A 22,444-nucleotide genomic window follows, 5' to 3' on the forward strand; every position below is an offset into this window, starting at 1 on the left:
TTGATTTTTTATACAATAAATAAATAATATACACTTCGTTTTTCTATATAACATCGTTAATTAACTTTGTAAGATCAGCTCTTTGCTTTCTCAATTTAAGTAGTCTAGCTTCGGTTATTGGACCTTTAACAAGTTTCTTATTGGCAGCTTTACAGAGCCCTTTCGTTCCCAACGTACATACATCACAGTTTGAAGCTCGAGGGACACAGACTACTTGTCCGAACCCCACAATTAATGGATTAACTGGTGTCCAATATTGTTCAGGTAACCACAGTTCTAATTCAATTCTTGCCTTTTCGGGAGTATTGGCTTTCGCTGATACCCAATGCCACATTAGGGCTAATCTATGTAAATGTACATCTACTCCAATACCACCATTAATCCCCCATCCACATTGTAATAACAAATATCCCATTTTTGGTCCTACTCCTGGTAATTCCACGATTTCTTCGATGGTTTTAGGTATGTCACCATTATGCTTCTGTTTTAGAATCTCGCATGCGTTTTTTATATATTGAGATTTCCGATTATGAAACCCAACTTTGTTTATATATTCATCAATTTCCTTTTCCGATAACGATAGTACAGCATCTATACATAATCCATTAGTAAACCCTCGCTTTTGCATACCTTGATGTAATTTGGTCATGGCATCAAAATTAACTTCATCTTTAGTCTGAGAGGATAACATCAATGATATTAATAATTGAAATCGATATATCTTAGGATCACGGGTTTTAATACCTGGATCAATTGTATTTGGCATTCGTTCACATCCTTGTGTATCTACTGGAGCCATGAATTTACTTCGCATATCTACAATCTCATTATATATCTTAACCCAGTTCTCGGGTGCTTTGATGCTCAGGGCAGTAGGTTCTGCCTTGGGAAATATATTGGGAGATGAGACTATTTCTTCATTCTCGATTTCGATCTTGATATGTTCCTTTTTAACGGTTTCTACTTTGATCGATACCTCAGCAGGTTCGGTTTTTATCTTCTTCCGCTGTTGTTGAGAAGTGATTGTCTTATTCACGACCTTCAAACTACGCTTTGTTGTTGATTTTAATGAAGTCATCTTGAAGCCCATATCCCGGAGATAACGAAATGACCCACTTGTTTTTTTCTTTAAACGCCCGCGGTATAAGATCTCGGATTTAGGTAATCTTCTTTCGACACACGACAGAAAGAAAATTTTACTCACTAAAAAATGTCGCATAATAATAAATGAGTCAGGGGTCTAAAAATTAAAATTAAATAAAGAAAAAAAATCTTATGATAAAAATTTAAACAGGCCGGTTCAGGCATTAACACAATTCTTTTGATAAGTCTTGTACCGAAGCAACTACTGTCCCCCTATACTATTACTACATCCTTAGTGGGATATCTGACTACTATACTACAAAAGTTCATTTATAAATGTCAATAAAGCAGGAACAACGGGGACTGCCATATCCATCCTTCCCTCCCCAACCACAGATGGACCCATATCTCCAAAGTGGTACTATTGATAATAATAACTCCCTGACCCATTTGACAACAACAAAACAACCACCAAAATCAAAACTCAAAGGTTCTAAAACAAACACCAAAACAATAAAAGCTCCTGGTTCTAGACTAGAAAGAGTAGCTCAAGCATGTGACCGATGTCGAGCCAAGAAGACTAAATGTGATGGAAAGAATCCATGTTCTACATGTTCTGCTGTTGGATTAGAATGTATTGTATCTGATAAGCTTTCAAGAAAAGCATTCCCCAAAGGATATACCGAAACTTTAGAAGAGAGGGTGCGACAACTCGAGGCTGAGAATAAGAAATTAGTTGGACTTTTGGATATGAGAGATGAACAATTAGAAATCCTAAACTCCGGGATTAACATAACCAACAACAATAAATCAGATGGAGAATTAAATCAATCTATAATCCTGACCAATGATTCTGACGAATTTCATAAAATTACAGCGTCGAATCTTAGTCTCTTAGATCGACAAAATGATATCCATCTGCATGATCATCAAGAAAATGGTTGTCTATGTTGTTCAAACGCCAGTCCTCATGCCGTACATGATCGACCAGTATCTATCGCCGGGTCAGTATATGGTTTTGACAATCACACAATCCCCCGACCAGGATCCATTAATCTAGACGACGGGATTCTTGATGATGATACCGAGAGTTTATTAAGTCCCGATGAATACCTGATGTTGGAAAATGATACCACATTTGTCAGAAAAGGTGGCAGGCATCATCATTATGCTTCAAATTCTACCAATAGAGAACTGACCCCAGCACCAGGAGCATTCGCAGCGGCAACGGCAATTGCCCAAATGCAAAAGAATAAAATCTTTCAGCATGCTCAACCACAACATCAAAAACAAGAGAATTTGGCTAATAAACAACAATTACTTACTTCTTTGGTTGCGATGTCTATACCCAGAAGTACAGAGGAGACATTATGTATTCCAACCTTATTGGCCCGAGTATGTCAAGCATATGGATATGACTCCAAACCGGCAGTATTGGCCGCCAATGCACTTGGGTCCCTCAAAGAAACCTCTATTGAAGTTTTGAGATCTCCACTACCTGAAGACCGTCAAGAATCATTGAATAAGATCATTATGAATCGGAGTGGGGTTCAGAAATTGAATGAAAGTGAGGCAACGATTTTCTTGAGGGAACTTATTGAATTACCACAATCTAGACTTGATATGGATCAATTGATCACCGTATATTTCCAAGAATGGGCAAATGCATTGCCTATTATTGATAAGAATGGGTTTTTGAAGAATTATTTAAAGTTGACCAATATTCTTGAACAACACGAACAACAACAAAGGATGGAGAATGAAAGTGATGAATCAGTGGATGAATCGAATTATGAACTGATTGAAAAATTTGGTGCCATTATGGTGTTGATATTAGCTTTGGCTTTGGTGACTAAGAAGAATACTTATTTGAATGAATCTAAATCAGATATGATTGAAAGATATGCTAATGTCGTAAAGCATTATGATTATTTAATTCATGAATTCATAAAACCAAACTGTCTCGTCACACAATATTGTTCAATTCAGTCATTACAAATCTTATCCTTAGCATTACAATATTGTTTGGTCACCGGTGATATCACCACCTGTTATGAATTGAGAGGAAGAGTCATAAGTATGGCCCAACAACTTAGATTACATAGATGTCCTGCTGCGGTGTTAGGTATTAGTGGTTCCAATGATGGTGATGTACTAAGAAATTATATGCAAGCTGAAAGACGTATTTTATTCTGGTGCGTTTATTGTTTGGATGTGTATGCATCATTAGGATTGGGTATACCGCGACTTCTCAAAGATTATGAGATTGAATGTGCAATGCCTTTTGCAGGTAAGAGTGATGATGATGATGACGACGATGATAATGTGAATATTTTGATTGTTAATAATACGGAATTATCTATTGTTGGTAAAGTTACCAAATTTGCCTTGAGTATTATGTTATATTGTAAAGTGTTGGCTAATATTTTGGATTCTATATATTCTAGATTTGAAAATAATGATATCCAAAGACATTCATTATCTAGAGATAGAATGCTTGATTGTTGGAGACGTGAATTGCCAGTGGATTTGAAATTTGAAATTGATATAAATGGACTCACGTTGAAAGATGTTAATAATAATTATATCGATGGGAATTTATGGCAGAATTATAACAAACAACAAATCACATTGATATTTTTATATTATCATGCCAAAATATTGATTTATTTACCTATTATTTCGAAATATGGACATCATCATAATGTAGGACTTTCAGAAAAGGAAAAATTAGCCAAGGGGGATGCCGATACCGCTACAATTGTTTCAAGTATTAGTTTGATTCAACAATCATGTCTACAAATTCTTGAGGTATTAAAATGTCTTTCTTCCAATTTATCATCTACCGCTTTACCAATCCCAACAAATATCACTCGAGAACAATCTTTATTTGCATTATTCGTGGCCAAGGGGACATTAGATTATATTAAAGGTGGTCCATTATTTAACAATCTGAAACAATTGCTTTTGGATACAATCAATAGCCTAAGTCAAGAAAGTCGATTAAATACTCCAGGTGGATTGAATAGAAATTCATTCAAATTATTAGAATTGGCAATCTTAAGTATTCTCGGACTTAAATTAAGTAAACCAACCAGTAATATTCGAAAAAAGGTCTTAACTTCCCAGCCAATCACTAGAACAGCAGTAGAACGAGATCCAGGATTTCCAAGAACTTTATTCCGGAATAATTCAACTACTCCACCTCCAACACCAGCAATGAGACTTAAGAGTCCGACTAGTAATTTCGATATCACTAATGATGAAATGTTTAATATACTTGAAAAAGCATCACCTCCAACGGTAATGACAAATTCTCAACCAGCACAAGATACGTTTGTTACTGCAAATGCTTCAGCAGAGATGGGTGATATTCCAATGAGTAATGATACTTTAAGTATTGATGATTCAGATGGATTGGAAAGTCTTTTGAAATTTGATCCGTTTAAGATTAGTATTAATCGTCAAGTACTTATGAATGAATTTGTAGCTGATGGGTCATTGGGATTGGTACCATTTTTGGAAATGCATGATAGTACTGGAAATACGACAAATGAAGATATGTTTAGTATGTACAATAGTAACAATGATGCTAGTCAATCAGGAGCAGGAGCTCGTGGGGTTAGTCAGGAGTATTGGGATATATAGTGAACCGCATTTCTATTAGTCATAGTATTATTATTATTTATTAGTTATAAAATTGTATTTTATTTATTTATGGAATATTTCGCAACCACAAAGCTGCAAGTCCGAATAGGTCTCCGAAATTTTGTTCAAGCCCCCCACAATTATCCCCCACGCAAATTACGGAACTTATTTTTAGTAGTACCCAGTTGGGGGATGGATGACATCATTCAATTATAAATGAATGGTTACTTCACTTGAGGTATAGCGAAACAGTTAGTATAAATAGCCCTGGGATTGTCCTCATTTCCATCGAAACAACAAGACTATATCATCCATCATTCTTCAAACAAAACAAACAAGTAAAACAAAATGTCAACATTTTCCAAAGTAAATTTCAAGACGCTTAACTACAATTCATTCAGACCTCATTATCCATCAAGTTTCTATAAGATCTTAGCCAATTATGTAACCAAAGGAGATGAATCAAAATTACCACTTGGTAAATCCATTGATCTTGGTTGTGGTACTGGTGTTGCCACATATCCATTATTAAATATTTCTCAAGAAGTATATGGACTTGATCTTTCCCCCAGTATGATTGAAACTGCCAATTCCTTAATTGAATCACGTTTAGCAGAATTGGGTATTTCTGATTTGAATAGAATTAAATTCAAATCAGGTGCAGTTGAGGATTTTGTTAATAAGAAGCAATCTTCTAAAGAAGAAGGATTGGAAGAAGGTACTATTGATTTAATCACGGCAGCTCAATGTATTCATTGGTTTAAAGATTATGATTCATTTTTTGAAAATGCTGCTAAGTTGTTAAGACCAGGTGGAGTATTGGCCTATTTCTTTTATAATGATCCAGTTATTGTTGATTATTCTGGATCAGGTGCTGATAAGGATGAAGTTGTTAATAAAGCTAAGAAGATTTATTTTAAGTATGTTTATGATGATCCAAAGTATATCGGACCACATTGGGAACAACCTGGTAGAAATATCGTGAAACATTTCCTTGAAGAAGTTAATGCAAAAGTTCCAAAAGAGTTATATACTGATATTACTATCAATACCTTCAAACCTAGTCCAAGCAAACCGGTTGCTGATATTGAAACTGATCTTGATTTAAAGAAGATGAATCTTTCCCTTAAAGGATATGTTGATTATCTTTCAACTTATAGTGGGTTTCATAACTATAAAGATGCTACTGGGGATAAGGATGACGTACTTGAATTATTCTTAACTGAATTAGAACAGGAGACTGGTTGGGATAGAAATACAACTAAAATTGATTTAGTATGGAATACTGGTTATACATTTATTAGAAGGAAGTAGACTTTCCCAATTAGGAAATGATCCCCCCACCCACCCGTCTCAACAAAAAAAAAAGAAATCATTTTGTAGTAAACGTCACGTGTTAAAAATTTATTTTGTTGGATGCGCGTGGCTTCTTCTTCTTCTTTACATAGAATATTATAGAACACTGTAAATGAAATATTACTACGTGACATTTACTTTGGGTGGAGATGAGATTTTATTTTTATTTTTAGATTTACCCAACATCTCTATTCATCTCCACATATTTTGTGTAACAATGGCTATTCTTTATTTATCAATTACTAATAATTAAAGATTAGCTGTCATTTAGATATTCATATAAACACCCATTCTTTTTCCATACTTTTCCATTTTACTCTTTTATTATTAGCCCAGGGCATACATACATACACACAAAGATAATGCTATTTACGATACCGTCATTAATCATAAAGATGATTACATCATCTTTTTTACTATGGATATTATTCACTACTATTATACCACAAATACTGATGAAATATACCAGCACTCAAGTACAAACCAATAAATTCAAAATGTCAACATATCCTTACAATTCAATAACATCCCCTACCCCACTTCCTATACAAAATAGTACTGTTTATTTCATTATAGGACATCCTGATGATGAAGTGATGTTCTTCTCTCCTTCAGTAGTAGAAGTTGCCAAAACTAAATATCATAATGATGTCAAGATCATATGTTTTTCCCAGGGGGATTCAGTTGATGTATCAATGGGTGCTATACGATCTAATGAACTTTATCATTCTGCAAGAATATTAGGGATAGATAAAGAAAATGTTAGTATACTTAATGGTTTCAAGGATGGTATGAATGAAACGTGGCCAGTGGCTCAAATTAAACAAGTCTTACAAGAACAAGTTACATCTGATAAACCAATTGTATTGATTACATTTGATGAAAATGGAGTTTCAAATCATCCCAATCATATTTCTTTATATCATGGTACCAAGAGTTATTTCAATTCAATCAAGAAGAATGGGAATAGTACAAGATTATTGATTTTAAAGAGTTTGAATTTCTGGGAGAAGTATAGTTTTACATTCTTAACTAATGTTGAATTATTTGTGGCCCATTTATCAGATTTATTAATTAGTAATATCATTCATATTAATATCAATGTCAGTTTCTTCAATCAAGCTCCGTCGATGTCTTCAATCAAAATCTATAGTGATTTAAACATGTTGAGTGTAAGTTATGCTGCTATGGCATATGGTCATTTCAGTCAAATGGTTTGGTTTAGATATGGTTGGTTATTATTCAGTAGATACCTCACATTTAATCATTTAATAGAAATTATATAGGTTGACTAATAGTTTATATATATAATACAAATTTGCATTCATTTCTTTTACAAATTCTTAAATCCAAATTGTTTCTGACACCAATTGGCTCCATGTTCAAAATAATCCTTCTTTGATATACTAATATTACTCAATATATCTTCATTTGTCAAATTGATTCCACCATACCAACTCATTTCATCCAACGGTATATCATCATGAGTAGCATGGATCTTCACTTTCCAATTCATAGGAAGCTCTTTGGTTAATTCCAGTATCAATCTATCTGTGAAATTAGGTATATTTCCTGATCCACCAACTAAACATACATTTGCCAGTAATAAAGGTCTTGTTACTTCAGGACATGACATGATTGATTCTACAATCAAATCTGTCAAATTTTTCAATGGGGCATTTTGAACTAATGAATTCCCCGCAGTGATATCATTATTATCAAATATTATCTCTGGATGGAAATATGCTTCTGGGATTGAAAATCGTTCATCATATAATTTTAATATCTGTGTATCACTAGGTATTTCAGGAGTATCCTTCGTCTTAACAAACCCAGTCGTGGTAGTCTTAAAATCTGGCAATACAAATTCAGCAAGATATTTCTGTTTATTCTTCAACGTCTGATTAAAATCTGTTGCCAAAAAACATGTAGACTCTTTAATTGTATTTATTAATATTGGATCTTCGGAAATATCATAATGTCTAAATGAAATCACCTCTCTCAATAACCCATTCAATAATCTCCCACCAACAGGTAATTTCCTCACTCCTTCCCAATATACATTCTGATATATCATCGGCACAATCCAGGTCGAACTAAATCCCGCATCAATCACCAACAGAAAATCAGTATTCACCAGATTCGGATCCACGGCAAATGGAACCAAGGAGGCAGGCATACATCGATAATATTGACTGAATCCATATTCTTCAAACACGATCTGATCAGTATTGATCGATAATTGGGGCAATTGGAATGCTGGCTCGGTTAGGGTTAGATGAACATTCCCAGGATCGATCTCTTTGTCGGGTGAAAGCTGATCCAACGTATAATCCCAGATTGGCTTTTCGGTTTCCCAAGAGGTGAGATGTCCTTGATCATGGGGTCGTTTGAATTGGATGCCGGAATAATTGTTGGTGTGGGATTGATATTGGTTTCCGATGTGGATTAGACCATCTCGTGTTTTGGTTATTGAGTTGGAGATTTTGAGAGGAGTGGAGGTGGATTCGCCCGAATTGAAGCCGGCTTTTATATTATATGACCCATTGTCTATTACGATGTATTGTTTAGTCATGGTAGTAGGACTTAGTGGGAGAGGTGAAGGGTTTTGGGTATGTTTATTTTTTTTTTCAGTGGGACAGACTGAAAATTACAACCGTCCAAGAGAAGCGGATGAGGTCAGATCAGATCAGATCAGATTCATACGACAAATTTATGAAATTGGATGAAAGAAAGAGTTGAGCTCAATAGTGGAAAAGTGATTTACTAACTAAAATAGCTTGACGGAAAGTATCTTTATCGCTGCGTTACTACCCTGTTACGGTATTTTCCCTGTGGGATTGGCAATCTCCGATGGCGTCATAGTCCAACCTCCTAGGAAAGAATTCTGCCAAATCTTTGACCCAAAATTTCGTATACGATGTGTAACAACTAAACCATTCTATTGTAAAGTAACATCGGTTCGGGAGAAGAACACGGGGGCTAAGTTATTGAATAAAATGCCGTTTGGTTTTGATCTGAATAATTTGTTTCAGGAAGTATTTCCCCTCCACCCGCACATACATTCCCAACTGATGGTAGCGTACAATATCGTACACAAAAAGAAGACGAAGAAAAAAAAGGTACCAAGAGAAAAAAATTCTGTTGTGGGACTGAGTGTGTGGAGATTTCTACTCCGAGGGGTATAAAATAGAAATCCTTTACAAATCTACAAAGAATTATTCTTTCTCGAGTCTAATCATCTACCAATTCATTCCTGTGTTAAGATATGCCACTACTTTCAAAAGTTCTAAGTTTGAACTCAGAGAGGCATACGGGAAACCAAATATCTCCCAAACAACTGCATCCTCGATCCAATTCCACCATCTCCGAACCCAATCCACAAAATTTTACTACTGGTAGTAAACCATCAACGAAATTTTCTCTTTCAATTAACTTAGAATCTCCTCCAATAGTCCTATATGGTCTTCCTACAGAATCTAGTGGTTCGATAATCTCGGGTATTTTGACATTAACTATCAAACCAGTTGTATCCCTGTCGAGATCTTCATTTGAAGAAGTGGAATTGAATAGTGTTACACTTTCATTAGTACAAACAATGAAATATACATCTCCTTTCACTATTCCAAATTCCGAACTTTCAATTTGTAGTAAATGTCGTTTAAGAGCTCATGAATTAGCAAGATGGGATATTTTAAAATCCAAAGCCAGTTTCCCTATGGGTGAACATTCATATCCATTCTCACATCTATTCCCAGGTTCAATACCAGCAACTAGCAAATTAGGTTCAGCGAATTCTCAATCATACATTAAATATGAGTTGATAGCTATTGCGAAAACTCCAAACAAAGGAGAACAAGTGAAATTAGTTCTACCCATTACTGTATCCCGACTGGTTCTTCGTGGACCAGATCGGAATTCATTACGTATATTCCCACCAACTGAAACAACTGCAAGTGTAGTATTGCCTAATGTGGTATATCCTAAATCCACGTTCCCCATAGAGTTGAAATTAGACAACTTGGTAAGTGGTTCAAAACAACGTCGATGGAGAATGAGGCGATTAACTTGGAGAATTGAAGAACATACAAGAGTAAAAGCATATGCCTGTGAAGAACATCAACTGCATTTAACAAAATTAGAAAAGCAATATCGAGGTGAAAAGAAGAAGAAACCTAGATCAACGCAGACAAAACCCAATGTGGTACGAACAGATATTAATTTAATGCATTCTCCTAGCAGTGCCCATTATCATGAGCAAATTAGTACCAATCCTACGGAAATAGATATACCTGTCGAAGAAGAGGATGAACCTGTTTCAAGTGGACCCTCGCAGGCACATCAGAGCTTTATCGAAGATTTTATCACTCGTCCAACTTCTGACGAAAGTTCAAATGACCAAACTCAAGATAATTCAACATATACTCCTCCTCCAGGACCACCACAATCTTCAGACTCGGATAAGCATATATATCTAGAAGAAAGAAGAATAGTTAGCTATGGCGAGCTCAAATCGGGCTGGAAATCGGATTTCTCCGCTCGAGGGAAAGTAGAACTAATAGGTCACGTAAGTGCCAGTGGACTTTCACGAGGATTAAATAATCCCATAAATAAAATCACCAGCGAAGATCCAATCCCACAAAGTGAACCCACAGAAGATGCAACTATCGCCTGTGATATCGATGATCCGACATTAGGCGTTCATGTTGAGCATACTTTAGTAGCAGAAGCCATAGTCGCAGAAGAAATTATCCATAATATTGAACGAACCAGAAAGGGAAGTATATCATCAAGAACAGCATCATACAACAAACCGCCACCATCTGCTGATAGTGGTTCTTCAAGTGGGACCTCGGGCCAACAACAACAACAAGCACAAGGGCAGTCACAAATGGGTGTACCCACTGGTGCAGCCAGGGTTTTGAGAATGCAATTCAAGCTTCAAATCACCGAAAGGTCAGGTCTTGGGATTGCTTGGGATGATGAAGTGCCCCCAACGTATGAGGATGTGAGGACATTTAGCCCTCCAATTTATGCGAAAGCAAGTCCGGGTATTGCTCCCGTTAGTTCTGGTTCGAGAGTAAGGGCGAGTGTCCTTGATGGGATTGGAAATACTCCGATTGTGGGTAGGCGTGGAAGAAGTGATACTGGTACTAGTATTGATGAAATGAACGATTTACAAGAGAATATACAAGATCTTACATTATAGGGCATATTTTATAGATATATATTACATAGTGAATATATTTTATTTAAAGAGTTGGAATCTAGTTACCGGACATTTTATTCTCTATATCATTCGCCAAAGCAGCAACAGCTTGATTTTCTGCATCAGTCGTCGTGTCACCATTCAGTGAACCTTCATCGTATCTACTAACTTCCAACAACGTACTGTACAAATCCGTCAATTCCAATAAATCAGCCACCGAATCCGATCGTAAATCATAAACCAATTGTTGAAACGAATGGGTTCTAAGAACGCTAATGGGTAATTTATTCTCCGTTAAGAATTTCAAAAGATGTTTATGAAACTTGGAAGCAGTATATGGAACATTATCAAAATCAGTCGAAAGATATCTTCTATTTGGTGTCAAGTGGTACATATTTGCCGGATTCTTGGATTTCTGTTTATCCTTTGGATCGTCCACATTTCCGCCGGCTACCACATGCTCAGGCTCTTCCATATTCTGCATACTCGAAGATTCCGGACCAGCTGCAATAGCAACCCGCGCAGCAGCAGCAGCCACAGTGGTCGCCATCATGGATTTCGTCCTTACTTCCATAATCGGTTGTTGATAATTCGGAGGATAACTAACCGGATCTCCTTCATTCGTATATGTTATCCCATATCCATCAACCGGAATCGGACGACCATAATTAATCGCTTCTTTGGAAAGTTTGTGAGTCTTTAGATGTTCACTCAATTTCTTGGGAGAACTTTTATCAGAAGGTAATCGAATAATTATCTTCCCGCATAATTCACAAGATGTAACATTTGGATTCTGAGAATCTTGTACAAACCAGGACCAAACCCATGATCTCTTCTTAGCTCCAAATTTTTGTCCTGGTCGATTTTTCCTTGCTCTCTTGAGGATTGAAGTCCCGCCTCCAATCACCGAACTTCCGGACTTCGTTTGTGATGCTTGACCCAGTCTTTTGTGTTGTCGAGAAGTTTGTTTATGTTGGACATGTGTCGACGATTGTAGGTGTGGTTGTTGTTGTTGCAATGGAGACGATTGTAGTTGTCTTTGACTAAGACCCTGCGCAGCTTGGGCTTGTGCTTGAGCTTGTTGTGCTACTGCTTGTTGATGTTGTTGATGTGCTCGTTGTTGCTGTACAGCAGCGGCAGCGGCGGCAGCAGTTGGATCCCTTTGCGTTACATTTTGATGTTGGGTGTCGTTTACTCCTGCTCTCTGGGCATTGAAGTTATACACTAATGATTGATTACTGTTGTAGAAGCTCATTATCTATCTTATCAAATCCGGTTTGTTTTTCGGGGGTGGTCGAATTTAGTGGGTTTGTTATTGTTTTGATATTTTTGATAGTTTTGTGAAAAGTAAAAGCCAATTGGTCAGAAATTTAAAGTGCACAAAGTATATTCTAGTGGCAGTCTGAATTCAGGTACTTTATAAGATGTATTGGATACTTCCTAAAGTGATTGAAGAGTTAAAGTGGAGGAGAAAGTCCAAAAAGGAGATTGCGATTGGGAACGATGGAATGACGAGGGTAAAAAAATAAACATTTTTTCGACTTCGGTCGTCCGTAGGTCAAACAACAATTTCCGGTGAGCCAACATCTTCAAGAAGAAACTATCAATTACAAATTTATTTGCTGATGCTTGTAAGAAGGCAATTACAAGCCTCTACTATCAATTAGAGACTATTAGCTGAACTTTAGATGTAGAGTAAGTAACAGACTTTGATTCATTTTGTGTCTGCGAATTTCTAGATTCGGGCGAGATTTTTTGTCTGTTTCGGTCGCCAAACAGAAGATGGTAGGTATTGCCATGCTAAGTCATATCAGTCAGATTCTTTGCAAGTAAAATAAAATGGTTAGAACCATTTCGAGATTTCCAACTTGTTGAGAGAATCTCTTTAAACGTCTTTTTTTCTTAGCAAAATCCGAAGAGTGTAGATACTCTTGGCAACACCAATAAAAAGAACTGCTGCAATATGCAGCATAACACGTTCGAAAGTACGTATATGTGCAAACAATACATGAAAGCGAACGAAAATTCTATCAAATATGTGGGATTGATCACTTGTCATCTTTTAAGCGATTGAAAGGATTGCGTCCATTTTTTGTAAAAAATTGGTTTTAAATCTGGTACAACTTGAAACCCCAGGTAAACTAATAATTATTAATTACAAAGCAAACTAGAACGAGTCCATTATGACATTATGCCAATCAGCTCACTTCCAAACAAGACTATCCGAGAATCTCAATTTCATATTTCTTAGATTTAAATGTGATTATTCTTTTATTTGTTCAAGTCATTCATACATAAATAAGGCTTTTTAAATCTGCCAATAATATTTTTTTTTTCGCAGCCAGCCAGCCACTTTAAAATTGTGTCACAGATTTAGTTCAAAGCAACCATCATACAAACTATTCGTCAAGATAAATAAGTCTTTCATTACATGAAATTCTATAGACGGATATCCAAAATGGGATGTTAACCAGCGTTTGGTATGAATCCCATTGTTCTAGTTGAAGCGAACAAGTTGTATATATAGAGACTCAAATGACTTTCAATAAAACATAGATTTGTTATATGTTTTAACGAAAACTAACCATTCATTCATTCGGAAACACCCACTTCTTCACTCCTTTATATCCATTAACTCCAGTCATTCCGTCCAAAAATCAAAAATGAGAATCAGCCAAATCTTAGTATCATTAATCTCAGCATCAATAATGGCAGATGCATTAGCATTACCAACTAATTTAAATAAAAGAGACGACATTGATGCTCACATTATTAAACGTAAAAAGACCATCACAAGCACTTCAACTCATTACGAAACTGTCAATATCCCAAGACAAACTTATACTAACACATTGGTAGCAACCAAAACGTCCACAGTTACCAGATATACAGCCACTATAACTTCAACCGTATATGGCCCTGTCTCTATTGCTGCTGCTCAAAATAATCAGAATGAGGTCCAAAACTCAGATCCAACCTCTCAAGCTCAAGAGGTTGCCAGTTCAAGCTCCTATTATGATACCCCAGAGCCAACTCCTGAACCGAGCAGCAGTGCATTAGCCCAACCTGCACCAATATCAAGTTCGGCTCCTACTACTACATCTGCTCCAGAGGTTACTGGTCCTACAAGTAATGATTCTTGGGTTGTTGAAAATGTGACAACGGTTACCTCTGATGGGGTATGTTATGTTAATTACGATTATTACTATGATTCAGACACCGTGGACGAAGAAACTATTACCCTGACATCTACCATCAGTGTTACAATTACCCAAATGTAGATTTTTTTTAGATATCGATTGTTAAGAACTATTCTTATTTAGAAATTCTTTATGTATATTACACTTCTTACATCGCGCCATGATGTCATGATATCCCCTCTTGTACAGCTTGCCTTTTTAATATAAAATATTATACGTTTGTTAGATTGGATGTAGTAATGTTGTCTTGACTTGCTGGGATGCTTCCTAATTGGGATTTGCAGCCAGATGTTTAATATTACACAAAACTATCAGCGCGAAAAAATGTAAACATCTAAGAAAAATCAAAATATTAGGGTTGAAACCCTAATCACGTGCACAAATTTGGCAATTTTTCTCCCAAACCCCATGTGCATCCAAACATCAATATATAATTCGATTGCACACTAAGAAAATTTTTCTGCTACTATCAAGAATGTATGATGCGCACTATGGCAAGTTTTACTATGGGTGGAAAAAAATGAAAGAAAAATTAAAAGAACGTAATTTTCAAAGAGAATCTTCTTTTGATATATACTTTAGCTTCGAATAATCAAGTCACAATGGGTATGTCAACCACGCATATACCGTCAAGTAGTTTGGAACAGAAGGGGGAATCATACATAAATGAATCCGTATTAATTTAAAAGCGACAGAGAGTGTGGAATATCGTGAAGTTATGCATCATGTTGAACATCAGATGAAAAATTGAAAATTCTATAATAGAGGGAATAAAGTGATTTCAAACGGATGTATCAAAGATTGGAATCGTTTAAACAGACTATCTACCACCAATATATCTACCATGTTTTAACAAAAGTCGACCACATTATATTCTTCCCCATTTTTTTATATAGATGCAGTCCAATATCCCCCCATGAATGTTGAATTACTTGAATAAGAACAAAGGAAAGACAAGAATACTAACATCTATTTTATAGTTAACGTCCCAAAAACTAGAAAGACCTACTGTAAGGGTAAGGAATGTCGTAAACACACCCAACACAAAGTTACCCAATACAAGGCTGGTAAGGCTTCTTTATTCGCTCAAGGTAAGAGAAGATATGACCGTAAACAATCTGGTTTCGGTGGTCAAACTAAGCCAGTTTTCCACAAGAAAGCTAAGACTACCAAGAAGGTCGTTTTAAGATTAGAATGTGTTGTCTGTAAGACCAAGGCTCAATTATCCTTAAAGAGATGTAAGCATTTCGAATTAGGTGGTGACAAGAAACAAAAGGGTCAAGCTTTACAATTTTAATAGTGTTGAGTATTATGAGGTATTTAATATTATTATAAATCAAATAAACATTAATTTAATGAAACTTTATATTATCACGTGAAGTGCTTTGAATTTTTTTATCATTATCACTATTTTTTTATTGGAAACGGCATATTAATCTTTTTGGAGAATACTGAAGAATTGTAGGTACAATACTCTTTGTTATTTACAGAAAATGTTTATATAATCTTGTACTTTTATTTGTTATATACGTATCACGCAGTGTATTTCCTGGTGTTATTGAAAACGAGAGAGAGAGAGATGATGTAAGTATAATAAAATTGTAGATATCTACTCTTTAAAGGGTTACCCTTGGGTGCTTAGATTTTACTTGTTTAGTGAGCTACCGGTTTATCTGAAGAAGGGGATTCATAATATATTGATAAGAGATCATAATGTATTTTATATTGTTTCATCTCAACACATTTTTAATGTCAAATGTTTAAACATTGAATGTGTAAAGTAAAAAAAAAGGATTGAAACAATTCATCATTTTAATTGTACGATTTTATTTGTTTACCAAATTAAGTTATTATTTTAAATTTTGGCAGCTAATCTTTTTTTTTTTTTTTGACGACCAAATTGTTTTTTTTTTTTATTTTTCTTTTGATCTCGCAGTTTTTCTGTCTGTCTGACTTTTCGTTGTGTCCGTTGTGTCTGTTGTAAATTTTCTATTGATTTAGATTGACGATAAAAAAAAAACTGTTGGAATCATCATCGTACCATCAACATCAACACATAGCCCATTCTTTCGTTATGAACTTTGATCACTTGTCAGAACAGGAGAAGCAACAGCTTTACCTCCAACATCTTCAACAGCAACAACAGCAGCAGTATGCGCAGTTAAACCAATATTCACAACAACAACAACAAATCATGAACCAACAACACTTGCAACAGCAACAACAACAGCAACAGCAACACTTGCAACAACAACATCAACTATACCAACAACAGCAACAATATCCCCAAATTCACCACCATCAACAACAAGAAGAATACGCCAAATATGACGACAGTTTTATGGATGAAGACACTTCCCAAATAATGGATCAACCTCCTGCCATGGCCGATGCAAATTCTCCAATAAGACAACAGCCTCAGGCCCAAGAGCCACCAATGCAACAACAACCACAATTTAACTTCACTACAACTGCGGCATCTCCAACCTTTACCAACTCAGCAGGTGGATTTGGTGACATTCATGATTCAAATGGGAAATTCACATCGATTGATTCAATGCATTTTCAACCGCCTACTACATTCACACAGTTAGCCAATAGTAGTCAAACAAATCTTTCCGAGACAAGTCATAGTTCGGTAACCAATTCATTACTTTCAAACGAATCGAAAGCAAACTTAATCCAACAGCATCCTGGCAATACACCACCAGCTCAACCTAGTGCCGTGACACCCCTCGCACCAGCTCCAATAATTTCAAAACAACCAATACAAGAACCCAAACAGCAACAACCAGTACCGCAAGACAAAATATATTTCAATAGACAACCGAACTTATTATCGAAGACTTGTCAGGACAAGGCAGCATCGATAAAATTAACATTAGAAAATTATTATACAATGTCAGTAAATCATGCTATTGAAAGAAATCAAAGACGATTAGATTTGGAACATAAGCTAATGACTGAAGAAGCTGGAGCCTCTCAAGAGCGTAAAAACAGACAATTACAAAACTTGGGTAAGAAAGAATCACAATTCTTGAGATTACGTAGAACAAAATTGGCATTGGAAGATTTTAATACCGTTAAGGTTATAGGTAAGGGTGCTTTTGGGGAAGTTAGACTAGTACAGAAGAAGGATACTGGTAAGATATATGCCATGAAAACGTTATTAAAATCTGAAATGTATAAGAAGGATCAATTAGCTCATGTCAAAGCTGAAAGAGATGTTTTGGCAGGAAGTGATTCTCCATGGGTTGTTTCCTTATATTATTCATTCCAGGATTCGCAATATTTATATTTAATTATGGAATTCTTACCGGGTGGTGATTTAATGACTATGTTAATTAGATGGCAGATATTCACCGAGGATATTACTAGATTCTATATGGCCGAATGTGTATTAGCCATAGAAGCTATTCATAAATTGGGTTTTATCCATCGTGATATCAAACCAGATAACATCTTAATTGATATTAGAGGACACATTAAATTGAGTGATTTTGGTTTATCTACTGGTTTCCACAAAACCCATGATTCAAACTATTACAAGAAATTATTAGAAAAAGAACCACCGTCCCAACAACTACAACCAAACCAATTAACAAACGGACGTAATTCCATGATGGTTGACCCTATCCATTTAACAATGTCAAATAGACAACAAATGCAAACCTGGAGAAAATCTCGTCGTTTAATGGCATATTCAACGGTTGGTACTCCAGATTATATTGCTCCTGAAATCTTTATCCATCAAGGATATGGACAAGAGTGTGATTGGTGGTCCCTTGGGGCGATTATGTTTGAATGTTTGGTAGGATGGCCTCCATTCTGTAGTGAAACCCCGCATGAAACCTATAGAAAGATTTTGAATTGGCAAGAAACTTTACAAGTTCCTGAAGATATTCATTTATCCCCTGAAGCTGAAGATTTAATCAGACGATTATTGACATCGGCCGAGAATAGATTGGGTAGATATGGTGGAGCTGATGAAATCAAACGTCATCCATTCTTTAGAGGTGTTGATTGGGAAACTATTCGAAGAGTAGATGCTCCTTTCATACCTAAATTGAGATCGATCACTGATACAAGATTCTTCCCAACTGATGAATTGGAAAATGTTCCTGAAAACCCTGCGTTGAGTAAAGCTATGGAACAAAGAGATGTGGATATTAAGAATGGAAAGAAGAATGTTAAAGAAGATTTACCATTTATTGGTTATACTTATTCCAGATTCGATTATTTAACAAGAAAGAATGCATTATAAGGTTGTAAGACACTTTTGAGAGATACGCTCATGTATGTACTGTTGATGTCACAAGACATATTTTAAAGGAAATTTAGTTTGTCTTTTTATTAGTTTATATAGAAATATCAAGGTTTTTTTATTCAACTAGATGCATTTGATTGCTGTAACAGTGAGTATTCTATGCTTCTGGAAGTGCTGTTTTGATTGCCATGTTAGTACCGGTTACTTTACTCATTCCTGGAAGCCAAAATGGACACTCCCTTTGCTCTGTAGGAAACAGAGTACGTTCAATCAAAAACTCTGAATCTGGTTTCGAAAAATCCCCCAAAGCCAAGAAATGTGCTTCTAATGGTATATTTTTACCTGTACAACTGGGATACTTTGGGACACAATCTCCCCGGTACACTAATTTTCTTTTAACCACGCTATGGAATTCCTCGTATACTCGCAAGCACGATCCATATTTTGATTCTTGAAATGTTTAAACTGTATCTTCTCTTCACATAGCAATTTGTGTGCAATTTCAAATCTTCGTGATTCAAAATCTATGTCCTTGCCTCTATCTGGATACGTAAAGTGACTGTAGATTCTCTTCTTAAGACAATTTGCTTCCTTGTCAGTAATGTGCTTTATGTTCATGTAGCTAGCAGGATTGAATTTCCAAGTGTTGCAATGAACGGCAAATACAGGCACCTTAGGATTTTCAAAGTGTTCGTCAAAAAATTTGGATAGAATTTCGGTTTGTTCCTCTAGATTCTTTCCATGAACTTTTGGATCTTTTAGAAGCTTCTTATACTCTTTATTATATAATTCATAATCTAATTCTGGGTCACGTTGACCCATAGCGATGTGTTGCATTTCACCATTATCCAATTCCATCTGGAACCGCAAAATCAGTGACTTCACCTGATAATAATCTGAACCAGTCACAAGAGCTGCTGCAGCAAATGTATCTCTATCTCCTTTACCTCTGGCACCCAAACTGAATATTTGATAATATACATCACGTCCCAAAATGTTATAATACATTGCTAATAGCAACATCTTACCATGAGTCTCCCTATTGACAAGTATTTGTCCTGACTCGGTTGAAAATTCAGGTATTGTGCCTTCTAAGTCATGGAACGTGGCTGCTTCGGATTGTTCTTTTGTTAGCTCTACAGGGTCTATAAGCGGTAATGCACCCAATCTAACTTGTTTATTGACATTAACCGGAAGTTTGGCTATATCGTAATATAAAGGATGTGCTGAACGTTTCCAAAAATCTCTCCATAGAACCATATTATGTTTTTTATAAACTGGTGCATCGAAATACTTATCAACATTTGTCACGGGGAAATTGTCAGTATCTAGTAAGAGAAGGTGTTGGAAAGAGTTGGCCAAGAGCGCAACTCCTTTGTATTGATGTGTAACAAACTTGAGTTGGGTTTCATTCAATCCAAGAACATCTGCAATAACCATGCACCTAGCATTATATTTCGGAAGTTCGATGTCGCAAAAAGTTGGATCGTAGTCAACTCTTTTTGGTAGAATGATTTCTATTGGCAAGACAGAGCCAAGTGCTCTAATTTGGACAACAAGTACCATTGCTAACCAAGAAAAGAATCCACCACCAATTATAACTATTCCCTTAGAGCCCTTCTTATAGGTGGAGCGTGCAAGTCCGTTAGGAAGATTTTCCACTATGTTGGTGTGCTTCTGTTGGAGTACGTCAAGTTGCTCTTTTGATAGGTCACATCTTTTCATTAGGGATTCTCTATCTCTTGGAAAAGGTCTCTTCAAACCTCGTTTCAATTTAACCTTATGTTCACGTTTGATTTTATTTTCATTATATAAATCGAAAATGGGTTGCCAAAATTCTCGAGGCTCTTGGTCCTTGTTTATCTGTGAGAACGGACGTAATAATTTGAATGTTGTATTATCATTTCGCGAGAAAATAGCCTCTTCAAGAAAAATAAAGGCTACAATCACTATGAGGATTAGAACTCGACCCTTTGTTTTAAATCTGTTCATTTATAGTTGGTTGTTAACTGACGAGAACAAGATAGAAAAAGTATGAAATAATTAACCAACTTTCAAATCTTGTAAATTGGAATTTCAACTTTAGGGAAAGGTTTTATAGAAAAATGATGATGGGTGTGTCATCATAGTTGTTTAATCGTATGCATCTGAAACAGGAATAAAGTAAGTTCCTGCCAAGTAAGAAATTATGCATATTTGATGACCAAAATCTGACAGGAAATTATCTAATCTGGGGTCTTAGGAATCCGATATAATATTCATGATCATCAGGGGTATGTATTTAATACCAATCGCTATAAAATATATGAGCTGACATGATGATAACAACAACAAACAAACTTATATTTAGAATCGGAAAAAGGAAAAAGAAGGCTTATACAAAAACAACATAAATAATATTATTGCGTATTGTTAAATATTAGCCTTTTTTTAGTTTAAGGCCCCCCTATTATGTTAACAAAAAAATAATATATTATGAACCAGTCATTGATTTTTGTTGAGTTTGCGGAGTAATCGGCATACAAAAATATCCTTGATTAGTAAGAATCTACGTGTGTTTACACTCTAAGAAGAATTTAGTTCCAAAGTAAAACTCCGTGAATTTGCCCATAGTAATTGGTAGAGTAACGGATATAGAATCAACAAGAATGGCATCAGAAGCCGAAGCTCGTTATGTTTATTTTCTTGTCTTGTAGTACACTTCAACAAAAACAGTCATCAAAACTTAAGTCAACTGAGTTAGCCAAGGGGTTCTTTCTCGAAGTAGATGCTATAGGTGTCCAAGAACTATGGCTAACTTACTCTCATGGTTATCTAACTTTCCAAAAGAAGTGCTACTCCACGATTATGCAAAACCAAAACAATGATGATTTTACATAGTCAATTGGGGTTATCAGAACACCACAATTTTGGTCTCCAAACACCCATTTTCTTGATCAGGAGCATGATTCATCAGGGGAAACTCATACTCATTTCCATGGGACTTTCTTGTGTTGAGCTATCAAGATTCGTGTTTTTTTAACAGTTTTTTCAAAAGACATATAAATATAGTTCTTATCACTCGAAACTAAGTTTTCCTTGAATTTCAGTCCGTCAGGTTAAAGGATCGACAAGCTAGCTGTTCTCATTTGGTATTTGGCCAGGTTTAGTTATTGTTCTCAATACAGGTCCGTTCCACACAAACTAGAAGTTGAATAAGCCAAATATACTCCCGAAAAATATCACCATGGGATGAAATTCGCTTCTGTTTTAATAGTTTGCATTCTTCCAATATTTTTCATCACTTGTATATGTGACAGCTACTTACATAATTCATAATAGCTTTCTTTGTAAAGAATGTGACTAATTAAAATTTCGCGTTGTGTCCTCCTCACGTAGATTATATGCCATGTAATTTTTAACAAACTAGTATTCACCAACGGCTGCAAATCGATGAATCAACTGTCAGTAGAAAAACGCCTCCTAAATCCGATGAAAATTTATTTTTTCGCAGATTTTGTTGCTCACTTTGCAGCCCTTGAAAATAAATATCGAATGTGGCCAAGAACACCTAAACTTTGGATAGAGAAGTAGTAATCTATATTGAAGTTAAATCCTATACAATATTTACACAGAGTAGGCATAGTTTTATGACTGCCTGTTTCCATAAGTACCGTAGTGTTATTTGATGGTAACGCTAGA

The 22,444-nt window shown here is 35.7% G+C and overlaps 11 protein-coding genes across 11 annotated transcripts; 7 read left to right on the forward strand and 4 right to left on the reverse strand. All coding sequences in view use genetic code 12, as the record gives it.

Moving 5' to 3' along the window:
* Nucleotides 1-43: 43 nt before the first annotated feature.
* NTG1 (bifunctional N-glycosylase/AP lyase) lies at nucleotides 44-1,078 on the reverse strand (the record flags this gene model as incomplete). Its single annotated transcript, XM_049408476.1, has 1 exon — nucleotides 44-1,078. One exon carries the CDS (start codon nucleotides 1,076-1,078, stop codon nucleotides 44-46), a length of 1,035 nt encoding a protein of 344 aa, XP_049262242.1.
* Nucleotides 1,079-1,479: 401 nt separating this feature from the next.
* Nucleotides 1,480-4,731, forward strand: CAT8 (DNA-binding transcription factor; the record flags this gene model as incomplete). The annotated part of the gene is made up of 1 exon (XM_049408477.1): nucleotides 1,480-4,731. The coding sequence occupies one exon, from the start codon at nucleotides 1,480-1,482 to the stop codon at nucleotides 4,729-4,731; it is 3,252 nt and encodes a 1,083-aa protein (XP_049262243.1).
* A 348-nt stretch (nucleotides 4,732-5,079) lies between these two features.
* Nucleotides 5,080-6,045, forward strand: J8A68_004511 (uncharacterized protein; the record flags this gene model as incomplete). Its single annotated transcript, XM_049408478.1, has 1 exon — nucleotides 5,080-6,045. One exon carries the CDS (start codon nucleotides 5,080-5,082, stop codon nucleotides 6,043-6,045), a length of 966 nt encoding a protein of 321 aa, XP_049262244.1.
* A 497-nt stretch (nucleotides 6,046-6,542) lies between these two features.
* On the forward strand, nucleotides 6,543-7,373 carry J8A68_004512 (N-acetylglucosaminylphosphatidylinositol deacetylase; the record flags this gene model as incomplete). The annotated part of the gene is made up of 1 exon (XM_049408479.1): nucleotides 6,543-7,373. The coding sequence occupies one exon, from the start codon at nucleotides 6,543-6,545 to the stop codon at nucleotides 7,371-7,373; it is 831 nt and encodes a 276-aa protein (XP_049262245.1).
* A 47-nt stretch (nucleotides 7,374-7,420) lies between these two features.
* Nucleotides 7,421-8,662, reverse strand: J8A68_004513 (uncharacterized protein; the record flags this gene model as incomplete). Its single annotated transcript, XM_049408480.1, has 1 exon — nucleotides 7,421-8,662. One exon carries the CDS (start codon nucleotides 8,660-8,662, stop codon nucleotides 7,421-7,423), a length of 1,242 nt encoding a protein of 413 aa, XP_049262246.1.
* Nucleotides 8,663-9,355: 693 nt separating this feature from the next.
* Nucleotides 9,356-11,296, forward strand: J8A68_004514 (uncharacterized protein; the record flags this gene model as incomplete). Its single annotated transcript, XM_049408481.1, has 1 exon — nucleotides 9,356-11,296. One exon carries the CDS (start codon nucleotides 9,356-9,358, stop codon nucleotides 11,294-11,296), a length of 1,941 nt encoding a protein of 646 aa, XP_049262247.1.
* Nucleotides 11,297-11,354: 58 nt separating this feature from the next.
* On the reverse strand, nucleotides 11,355-12,551 carry J8A68_004515 (uncharacterized protein; the record flags this gene model as incomplete). The annotated part of the gene is made up of 1 exon (XM_049408483.1): nucleotides 11,355-12,551. The coding sequence occupies one exon, from the start codon at nucleotides 12,549-12,551 to the stop codon at nucleotides 11,355-11,357; it is 1,197 nt and encodes a 398-aa protein (XP_049262248.1).
* A 1,408-nt stretch (nucleotides 12,552-13,959) lies between these two features.
* FGR41 (Fgr41p) lies at nucleotides 13,960-14,577 on the forward strand (the record flags this gene model as incomplete). The annotated part of the gene is made up of 1 exon (XM_049408484.1): nucleotides 13,960-14,577. The coding sequence occupies one exon, from the start codon at nucleotides 13,960-13,962 to the stop codon at nucleotides 14,575-14,577; it is 618 nt and encodes a 205-aa protein (XP_049262249.1).
* Nucleotides 14,578-15,098: 521 nt separating this feature from the next.
* RPL42 (60S ribosomal protein eL42) lies at nucleotides 15,099-15,793 on the forward strand (the record flags this gene model as incomplete). Its single annotated transcript, XM_049408485.1, has 2 exons — nucleotides 15,099-15,102; nucleotides 15,477-15,793. The coding sequence occupies 2 exons, from the start codon at nucleotides 15,099-15,101 to the stop codon at nucleotides 15,791-15,793; spliced, it is 321 nt and encodes a 106-aa protein (XP_049262250.1).
* Nucleotides 15,794-16,570: 777 nt separating this feature from the next.
* On the forward strand, nucleotides 16,571-18,760 carry CBK1 (serine/threonine protein kinase; the record flags this gene model as incomplete). Its single annotated transcript, XM_049408486.1, has 1 exon — nucleotides 16,571-18,760. One exon carries the CDS (start codon nucleotides 16,571-16,573, stop codon nucleotides 18,758-18,760), a length of 2,190 nt encoding a protein of 729 aa, XP_049262251.1.
* A 387-nt stretch (nucleotides 18,761-19,147) lies between these two features.
* Nucleotides 19,148-20,755, reverse strand: J8A68_004519 (alpha-mannosyltransferase; the record flags this gene model as incomplete). Its single annotated transcript, XM_049408487.1, has 1 exon — nucleotides 19,148-20,755. One exon carries the CDS (start codon nucleotides 20,753-20,755, stop codon nucleotides 19,148-19,150), a length of 1,608 nt encoding a protein of 535 aa, XP_049262252.1.
* Nucleotides 20,756-22,444: the final 1,689 nt, after the last annotated feature.

The sequence above is a fragment of the Hemisphaericaspora subhashii genome, assembly GCF_019202705.1.
Source record: "Hemisphaericaspora subhashii strain CBS 10753 chromosome Unknown scaffold28, whole genome shotgun sequence".
Taxonomy (NCBI): Eukaryota; Fungi; Ascomycota; class Pichiomycetes; order Serinales; family Debaryomycetaceae; genus Hemisphaericaspora; species Hemisphaericaspora subhashii.